Source organism: Chiloscyllium plagiosum, unplaced genomic scaffold (genome assembly GCF_037043375.1).
Source record: "Chiloscyllium plagiosum isolate Xiang-an unplaced genomic scaffold, Cpla_swu_hap1 HiC_scaffold_13, whole genome shotgun sequence".
In the NCBI taxonomy this organism is placed as follows: Eukaryota; Metazoa; Chordata; class Chondrichthyes; order Orectolobiformes; family Hemiscylliidae; genus Chiloscyllium; species Chiloscyllium plagiosum.
This window is the reverse complement of record NW_028270151.1, coordinates 85,010,205-85,020,876: the sequence shown is the minus strand read 5'-3', so window position 1 is coordinate 85,020,876 and position 10,672 is coordinate 85,010,205. Positions and strand designations below refer to the sequence as shown.

Below are 10,672 nucleotides of genomic sequence, written 5' to 3'. Positions count from 1 at the left end.
CTTTGTTTGGGTGATATCAGAGTGAATGGCCTCTCTCTCTCTCTCTCTCTCTCACTCACTCTGTCTGTGTAAGCGTGTATTACGGGTGTGGTGTTGTCAGCTCATTATAAGGTCAAAGTCTTCGACCAGTGGATCTGGGAACAAATCATAGAACTCATCGCTCAACCTGACTCATGGTTATATTTAACTCACTTAAATAGAACGAACTTGTAGATATGTTGGGATTTATGGATGGTAAATACCATTCCTTCTGTTTTTGATGCTTTTACTGAGGGTGGAACCTACATTGAAATGTCGTGGTGATTTGGGCATTACCTCACTTATGGAGTAGACAAAGGTGCAGAGTATTTCTCTGTTCTGCATATTCTCAGCCTTACATTCCCCCGATTCTCCTGTCTCTGAGCTGGTGAGAGCTGCCACTGGGCATCATGGTTGTCCTGAGAGAGGTAAGAAGCTTTGATTAATCAAACCTCACAATTCATTTATTGTGTGGAAAACAGCGGTGGAGAAAAGAAAGGAAAAGCAGTACTTCTCTGTTATTAATTGTTAGTAATTCTTTCCCATTTGAAACTACAGCCATTTAAATTAAATCATTTCAGATTATGAGCAGCAATTCCTCACTGTCCTGCCATATTCAAAGACTCTTTATCTACTATTGCCTCACTTCAATTGTCCTTCATACTTCGTTTTATTAGATTTTATGCTCTTCCACTACCCTCTCGTGAGGTCTGTGACTCTCCTTGTTAATATGGAACCATTTGGTATAAGTGGGGGAGAAGGTGGAGTTGATCATTATAAAACGCAAGCCTGAATACACTGACAGATTAAAAACAGCATAAAGGAACAACAAACAAAAATACTCATTTTTTTTATTCTCTCATAGAGAGGGTGAGGAGCAAAACATTAGAATCGAAGATTTATAGTTGAAGTGATGGATTAGTTATAATGAAAGACTATAATTATGCTAACGTAGATTAGAATCATAGAATCCCCACAGTGTGGAAACAGATCATTTGGTCCATCGAGTTACACTGACCCTCCGCCCTCCTACCCTATTCCTGTAACCCTGCATTTCCCATCTAGCCTGCACATCCCTGGGCACTGTGCAACTTAACATGGCTACTCCACTTTTGGACTGTGGGAGGAAACTGGAGCACCTGGAGGAAATCCACACAGACATGGGGAGAATGTGCAAACTCCACACAGACAGTCACCGGAGGCTGGAATCGAACCCGGGTCTGTGGCGTGGTAAGCACTGAGGCCCAGATTAGGATAGTAGTGGTATAAGGGCAGAGACGTAGAAGAGTTTCTCGAGTCTATTTAGGAGAATTGTCTACATTAGTATGGTTCTAATCCTATGAACCATTGCAGGATCTGTCTGTAAGTCATGAACTGGGATGAATGGATTAAATAGTGCAATATTTTGAGATTAGTAATCACAACATCATACCATTAAGGTTAGATATGAAAAACAGAAAAAAAAGATAAACAATAAATAAATAAATGGAGGAGGGCCAGGTTTGTTGGAACAAAAATAGGTCGAGCCAATGTAAATTGAACCAAAGGTTGGTAGGCAAGATTACAATGGAACAATGGGCTGCATTTAAAGAGGAGACAGTTTGTGTATGGTTGAGCTAGATTCCCATCATAGAGTCATAGAGATGTACAGCATGGAAACAGACCCTTCGGTCCAACTCGTCCATGCCGACCAGATATCCCAACCCAATCTAGTCCCACCTGACAGCACCCGGCCCATATCCCTCCAAACCCTTCCTATTCATATACCCATCCAAATGCTTCTTAAATGCTGTAATTGTACCAGCCTCCACCACATCCTCTGGCAGCTCATTCCATACACGCACCATCCTCTGTGTGAAAAAGTTGCCCCTTAGCTCTCTTTGATATCTTTCCCCTCTCACCCTAAACCTATGCCCTCTAGTTCTGGACCTCCACCCCCCCCCCCCCCCCCCCCCACCCCAGGGAAAAGGGAAAAGGAGAAGAAACAAAGCCTGGATGACAAAAGGACAGACAGTAAGATGAAGCAGGAAATAAAGGTACATACAGCAGCTGTCAGGTTGACAATGTCAGTGAGAAATAGTCTCAATATCAGTAATTCAAATAGAAAATGGAAAGGGATAGAAGAAGCAAAGAGGGATTATGAGAAGAGATAGGCAGCCAGTATAAAAGGGAATCACAAAGTGTTTTTGTAAATCGTATAAACAGAGCAAGAGGAGTAAAAAGGAGGAGTCCTGTTCAAAAGTATGGTTTACACCTGGAGCCGGACGACATGGCTGAGGTACCAAGTGACTGTTTTGCTTCTGCTTTAGTGAAGACACTGCCAAACTCATACTGAAGGAGGAAGCAGTGGAGACACTGGGTGAGCTAAACATTCAAAAAAGAGTGAATTATGCGAAAGGATGGCTGCTCTTGAGAGTTACAGGAGTGGTATCAGAAGACACATCTTAGACAAATAGAGTCATAGAAATGTACAGCATAGAAACAGACCCTTCAGTCCAACTCATCCATGCCAACCACAATATCTGCTTTTTTTTAGACTTGAGGTATCCAGTGGGTTTCCTCAGGGGTCAGTCCAAGGATCACTAATTCTCTTGGTCTATATTCATGATGTCAACTTGGGGAAAGCTTGTGGTGATCAGAATAGTACAATTTCAAATAGCATCTGCATATGCAATGTGGAGCAACATCTCCAATATTAAAACAATGTGTTCATGCAATGTGGGCATCACAAGTCACAGAGCCCGAGAGCTGTACAGCATGGAAACAGACCCTTCAGTCCAACCCATCCATGCCGACCAGATATCCTAATCCAATCTAGTCCCATTTGTCAGCACCTGGCCCATATCCCTCGAACCCTTTCCTATCCATATACCCATCCACATGCCTTTTAAATGCTGTAATTGTACCAGCCTCCACCACTTCATCTGGCAGCTCATTCCATACACGCACCACCCTCTGCGTGAAAAAGTTGCCCCTTAGGTCTCTTTTAAATTTTTCCCCACTTACCCTAAACCTATGCCCTCTAGTTCTGGACTCCCCCACCCTTGGGAAAAGACCTAGATTATTTATCCTATCCATGCCCCTCATGATTTTATAAACCTCTATAAGGTCACCCCTCAGCCTCCGATGCTCCAGGGAAAACAGCCTCAGCCTGCTCAGCCTCTCCCTGTAGTTCAAATCCTCCAACCCTGGCAATATCCTTGTAAATCTTTTCTGAACCCTTTCAAGTTTCACAACATCTTTCCAATAGGAAGGAGACCAGAATTGCATGCAATATTCCAACAGTGGCCTAACCAATGTCCTGTACAGCCACAACATGACCTCCCAACTCCTATATTCAATGCATTGACCAATAAAGGAAAGCATACCAAACACCTGCTCTGATTTGCTTTCCCAAAATGCAGCTCCTCACATTTATCTAAATCAAACTCCATCTGCCACTCCTCAGCCCATTGACCCATCTGATCAAGATCCCATTGTAATCTGAGGTAACCTTCTTCATTGTCCACTACACCTCCAATTTTGGTGTCATCTGCAAACTTACTAACTAATTATACCACCTATGTTCACATCCAAATCATTTACATAAATGACGAAAGACAGTGGACCACTGGTCACAGGCCTCCAGTTTGAAAGGCAATCTTCCATCACCCCCCTCTGTCTTCTATCTTCGAGCCAGTTCTGTACCCAAATGGTTGCTTCTCCCTGTATTCCATATGATCTAACCTTCCTAATCAGGCTACCATGGGGAACCTTGTCGAACACCTTACTGAAGTCCATATTGATCACGTCCACCACCCTGCCCTCATCACTCCTCTTTGTTACTTCTTCAAAAAACTCTCATTGCCAGTATTTATTGCCTATCCCTAATTGCCCTTGAGAAGGTGGTGGTGAGGTGCCTTCCTGAACTGTTGCAGTGTTGGTAATGTAGATATTCCAGCAGTACTGTCAGGGCGGGAGTGCCAGGATTTAGGCTCAGCAACACTGAAGGAATGGTGATGTAGTTCCAAGCTAGGATGGTGAGTAGCTTGGAGAGCAGTATTCAGGTTGTGGTCATTGCAGCTTGTAGAGATCATGGGTTGAAGGAGTCTGGGTGGGTTACTGCACTGGATCTTGTAGATGGGTACATACTGTTGTCACTGTGTATTGTTGCTGGCAGGAATGAATGTTGAAGATGGTGGATGTGGTGCCAATCAAACAGTTTGATTTGTCCTGGATGGTGTTGAGTTTGTTGAGTGTTGTTGGAGCTGCACTCATCAAGGCAAGGAAAGAGAACTCCATGACACTGCTGACTTGTCGGTGGTGCACTTACTTTGGGGAGATAGGAGGTGAATTACTTCCCTCAGAATTCTTAGCCTCTGACTTGCTCTTGTAGTCACAGTACTTATGTGGTGCTTCTAGTTCAGTCTCTGGTCAAAGGTAACCCCTTAGGATGTTGGTAGTGAGGGATTCAACAATGGTAATGCCATTGGACATCAAGCAGAGATGCTTAGATTCTCCGTGTTGGAGATGATCAGAGCCTAGCACTATGTTGATGAATGTTGCTTTGCGTTCCTCAGCCCAAGCCTGGGTATTGTCCAGATGTTGCTGCATTTGGGAATGGACTGTTTCAGTATTTGAGGAGTCAGCAGTGGTGCTGAACATTGTACAATCATTGGTGAACATCCCTGCTCCTGACCTTATGATAGAGGGAAGGTCATTTTTGAAGCAGTTAAAAATGGTTGGGCCTAGGATGTTACCCTGAGGAGATTCTGCAGAGATATCCTGGAGCTCAGATGACTGACGATCAATGACCAAGACCACCTTCCTATGTGCCAGCTATGACTCCAACCAGTGGAGGAAGGGACAGAGGATACAAGCATTATAAACAAGTGACAAAAAGGGGCAAAACGGAAATGAATGATAATAATGCAAAATTTATGTCTCTTTACCTGAAGGCGCATAGTGTACAGAGAAAAAAAACAAATTATTGGCACAGCTAGAGGTTAATGTGTATGATTTTATAGTCATTACAAAGATATGGAACTAAAGCCAGGAACTAAATATTCAAGGGTATGTGATCTTTTGAAAGGACAATAGGAAAAGAAGGGTAATGGCGCTGCTTTGCTAGTTTGAGATGGAATGAATACATTAGTAAGACTTAGAATGGGAAGAAGACTCTGGTGGGAGTAATCTATGGGTTACACGGATCGGCGCAACATTGAGGACATAAGACCCTGTACTGTGCTGTAATGTTCTACGTTCTATAGCGCCTCCCACAATAGTAGTTGTTCCGTTGGCCACAGAATAAATCAGATGATAATGAGGGAATGTGAAAATGGCATTACATTAATCATGGATAACTTTAATCTTCATATAGGTCGGAAAAATCAATTTGGCAGAGGTAGTTATGAAGAGGAATTCAGTGAAAAATTGTTGGTTCGGCCGCATTTCGAATACTGCGTACAGTTCTGGTTGCCACATTACCAAAAGGATGTGGACGCTTTGGAGAGGGTGCAGAGAAGGTTTACGAGGATGTTGCCTGGTATGGAAGGTGTTAGCCATGAAGAGAGGTTGAGTAGATTAGGTTTGTTTTCATTAGAAAAAAGGACACTGAGGGGCGACCTGATTGAGGTTTACAAAATCATGAAGGGTATAGACAGGGTGGATAGAGACAAGCTTTTTCCCAGGGTGAAGGATTCAATAACGAAAGGTCACGCATTCAAGGTGAGAGGAGAAAGGTTTAAGGGGGATACACATGGAAAGTACTTTACACAGAGGGTGGAGGTGGCTGGAATGCATTGCCAGCAGAGGTAGATTCATTTGAGGTGCGTCTGGACAGATGCATGAGTAAGTGGGGAGCAGAGGGATACAGATGCTTAGGAATTGGGCGACAGGTTTAGACAATAGATTTGGATCGGCTCAGGCTTGGAGGGCCGAAGGGTCTGTTCCTGGGCTGTACATTTTCTTTGTTCTTGTTCTTTGACCGCATTTGTGACAATTTCCAAGCAGAAGATGCTCAGGTTCCAATCAGGGATCAGGCCTTTTTGGATCTGGTGATGTCTAATGAGGCAGGTTTAAGAAGCATCTCAGAATCAGAGATCCCCCCAGGGAGCAGTGACTATAATGTGGTAGATTTTAGCATTGAGTTTGAAAATTAGGAAGTTGGGTCAGAAACGACTGTGTGAAACATAAATAAGAGTAATTACACATGAATAAGGGCTGAGTTAGCAGGATTTGGATGACAGAAAAATGTTTATCAGCAAAGACATTTGAAGATCGAATGGCAGACTTTTAAGAAAATAGTTCACGGCTCACATGAAGACATATTCCAGTGAGGAAATAGGATTTTAGCAAGGGGATAATCTGAATGTGGTTAACCTTGGAAGTTAAAAACAGTATCACACTGAAAGAAAAAGACATATAGTTTGGCAAAGATTGTGTCAAATCAAAGGATTGGGAAAGTTTTGAAAACCAATGGAAGGTGACTAAAAACTGATAATGAGGAAGAAAATAAATGATGAGAACCTGCTAGCAAGTAACATAAAAACAGACAGTAAGAACTTCTTTAAATGGAAGCCACAGTGAACTTGGATCCCTTAGAGGATGAGACTGGGGAAATAATAGTGGGGAACCGGAAATGGCATGCAGATTTCTCCAGCTTCCTCATTTCCCCTCCCCCCATCTTTTCTCAGTCCCAACCCTCAGACTCAGCACCGCCTTCTTGACCTGCAATCTTCTTCCCGACCGCTCCGCCCCCACCCCCTCTCCGGCCTATCACCCTCACCTTAACCTCCTTCCACCTATCGTATTCCCAACGCCCTCCCCCAAGTCCCTCCTCCCTACCTTTTATCTTAGCCTGCTTGGCACACCCTCCTCATTCCTGAAGAAGGGCTTATGCCCGAAACGTCGATTCTCCTTCTCCTTTGATGCTGCCTGACCTGCTGCGCTTTTCCAGCAACACATTTTTAAGCCATCATCAAGCAGAGTCAGTATGGCTTCATGAAGGCGAAATCATGCCTGACAAAGTTATTACAGTTCTTTGAGGAGATAACACGTAGGATAGCTAAAAGGGAAGCAGTAGATGTATTATATTTAGATTTACAAAAAGCAGTTGATAAGGGACCGCACACAAAGCTACTTAATAAGAGTCTGTGATGTTGGAGGTAGTACATTACCATGGAGAGATGTTTGGCTAACTAATAGAAGACAGAAAGTTAGATTAAAGGGGGCATTTTCAGGATTGAAAACTGTATCTGGTGAAGTGCTGCAAGGATCAGTGTTGGGGTTACGGTTATTTACAACATATATTGGATGATGGAAGTGAGTGCACTATCGCCAAGTTTGCAGATGACGCAAAAATTAACAGGAATGGAAATGAGGAGGATGGCACAGGAAGTCTGCAGAGGGATATAGACAGGTTCAGTGAATGGACAAAAATCTTGTCAGATGGAATATAATGGGAAGATATGGGGTTACTCATGTTGATAGGAAGGATGGACGAGCTGAATGTTATTTCAATGGTGAAAGACTGTAGAACGCTACGGCACAGAATGATTGGGAGGGGGTGGGGAAGAGTAATGTATAATTCACAAAAAGCTAGGATCCAAATTCAGCAGATAATAGGGAAAGTAAATGGAATTTTGAGACTTATTTCAAAGGGAATGGAGTGTAAAAGTAGGGAGGCCTTGCTAAATCTACACAAGGCACTAGTCAGACTGTAGCTGGGATACTGAATAGTTTGGGCCATTTATCTAAGGAGAGATATACTGACATTAGAGGTAGTCCAGAGAAGGTTCCAGGTATAGAGCAATTTTCACAAGAAGAGAGGTTCAGTGAAGGCGCCATTGTCCCAGAGAACCAAAGTCCTATCTCTCATTTGAGAGAGCGTGGTCTGGTAGTGGTTTAATCTGAGGGCCACTACCTCAGGGAGTGTCAAGTGTTTTTTTTTGTTCACTTGAGCTTTGCTGGTTGGGCCAGCATTTAATGCTAATCCATACTTACCCTTGAGAAGGTGTTGGTGAGCTTCACTAAGCAGTCCATGTGTTGTTGGTTGACCCACAATGCCTTTAGGGAGAGAATTCCAGGAGTTTGACCCAGTGACACTGAAAGAATGAGAATATATTTCCAAGTCAGGGTGGTGAGCAGCTTGGAGGGGAATTTGCTGGCGGTGGTATTCCCAGGTATCTGCTGTCCTGTCCTTCTAGATGGAAATGGTTGTGGGTTTGGAAGGTGTGTTTTGAAGATCTTTGGTGAATTTCAGCACCTACTGCTGCTACTGAGTGTCACTGATGGAGGGAGTGGGTGCTTGTGGATGTGGTGCCAATCAAACAGGCTGCTTTGTCCTGAATGGTGTCAAGATTCTTGAGTGTTGTTGGAGCTGCCCCCATCCAGGCAAGTGGGAGTATTCCGTCACACTCCTGACTTGTGCCTTGTAGATGGCAGACAGGCTCTGGGGAGACAGGAGGTTAGTTACTGGTTGCAGCATTCCTAACTACTGTTTTGTTCTTATAGCCACTGTGTTTACACAGTCTGAGGTCAATGATAACCTCAAGGATGTTGATTGTGGGGGGTGGGGGGAGGGTTTAGTGATTGCAACACCACTGAATATGAAGAGGCGGTGGTTAGATTGTCTTTTACTGGGGGTGATGGTCATTGCCTGGCATATTACTTGCTACTTTTCCAGCTGAAATTGAGGAAGTGTCACCTTCATGATAACATCAAACAGAATCATTGAATCCCTACAGTGTGTCAGCCCACCAAATCCACACTGACCCTCTGAAGTGCATCCCACCCAGACCAACACCCCCTAACTTATAACTTTGCATTTCCCATGGCTAACTGATCTAGCCTGCACATCCCTGGGCACTATGGGTAATTTAGCATGGCCAATCCACCCTAACCCGCACATCTTTGGACTGTGGGAGGAAACTGGAGTGACCAGAGGAAACCCACACAGACACAGGAGAATATGCAAACTCCACACGGAGGCTAGAATCGAACCTGGGTCCTGGTGCTGCGAGGCAACAGTGCTAACCACTGAACCACCTTGCTGCCCCAGTCAATGCAGGAAGCCATGCTGTTGGTGTTATTCTGTTTTGCAAACCAGCCATCCAGTCAACTGAGCTAACCAGGCCGCAGAAGTTAAGTAGGTTGGACTTATATCATTGGAATGAATAAGAAAAATGAGAGGTCTTATTGAAACATATAAGATTTTTAGAGGGATTTGATAGGGTATTTGTGTAAATATTTGAGTTTCCCCTTGAGAGAAAATCAACCAGAGGGCATAATCTCAGAATAAGGAGTCGCACGTTTACAACAGAGATGAGAAGGTATATTTTTCTTTTAGCAGGTAATGAATCTTTGGAATTCTTTGTCGCTGAGGGCTGTCGAGTCTGGGACATTATGAATATTCAAAGTTGAGAAAGGGAGGTAGAAAGCAGGAAACTAGAGGCCAATTAGGTGCTCAAATCAATCATTATGGAGATTATGGCTAGTTGCTTAGAAAGTCATGACGTGATCAGGAAGAACAGTTTGTGTGAAAGAGAAATTTTATTTAATTGCATTTTACTTTTGTTTTGCACTCATGATGAACAGTGGGGAACTGGTAGATGGGCCGTACTTTGGTTTCTAAAAGGTGTTTGATAAGGTATTACATCAAAGGTTACTGCTCAAATTAAAGCATGCAGTGAAGCGAAGTAACATATTAGCAAGATTAAAAGATAGATTAGCTTATACAAATCAGAGACTAGAGATAATTGGGACTTTTTCAGCTCAGCAAGTTAAAGCTATTGTCAAATTGTATTTAAGTCTGTTGGTGGAACAAAGCAAGAGACTTTTTTACTTCATGGAATCATAGAATCATAGATTTTGTTTTCCCCTGATGGACAGAGTTTGTTTGCTTTTCAGTCACATAGCTGCTACCACACACAGTACTGCTGGTTCAATGGGTTACTGGAAATCAAGTCCCAGTCTGCTCAAGTTGTCATAAAAGTTAAAGATTTTATAAAGTACACAAAGTTCCCCAATTTACCTGATCTCCAGGCCCGGTTTCCAAACTGAACGAGAATTACGATTCATTGCAAGTGAAAAGGCTGCATGTAAACAATGATGAACTATTGGCATATAGTGCCACTAGTTAAAACTCTGGTGTCCTTATTAACTTCCTGTGCGCACATACCAAAAAGCGAGCAAAGAGGGTTAAATAGAGTTTGGATAGATCTGGCCTTACTCCCAGGTTTTGTGGCTGCGATGACTTTTATGATTCTTCTGCTGGCCAGCCTATTATTTCAACTGTCTTCTTCCAGATGTTGCCACTTATTGGTCAGAAACACAAGGAGGCTGGTTCCCTTATATAACTTTCTCAGTTAAAAGACACAACAGCTGCTTCAGGAAAGATAAATTGTTTTTTCTGCAGGTTGACAGTGAAGTTTCACTGCAGGGAACAGAGAGACCCCTCCTGAGTTGGAGCAAAACTGAACACCCCTGCATCTCTCTCCCTTTTTCCCTCCCTCCCTGTCCTTCTCTATCACTTGTTCCCAGCTCCAAGCTGTTCAGTACTTGAAAACTAATCACACGGTTGTTGGGAGGCAAAATGGTCTGGCATGGCTAACTGGTTACTAGTCCATAGACCAGCATCATCTTGATAACAGCAAAAGCTACATCAATAGGCAAC

The 10,672-nt window shown here is 43.3% G+C and overlaps 1 protein-coding gene across 1 annotated transcript in view; it reads left to right on the top strand.

Moving 5' to 3' along the window:
* The first annotated feature begins 232 nt into the window (after window positions 1-232).
* The window catches only part of LOC122548117 (unconventional myosin-VIIa-like), a 563,326-nt gene continuing 552,886 nt past the window's right edge, over window positions 233-10,672 (top strand). The window contains exon 1 of the mRNA XM_087993862.1: window positions 233-446. Coding sequence (XP_087849988.1) covers window positions 429-446 — 18 coding nt within the window. The 5' untranslated portion in view covers window positions 233-428. The remainder of the gene's footprint in view (window positions 447-10,672) is intronic.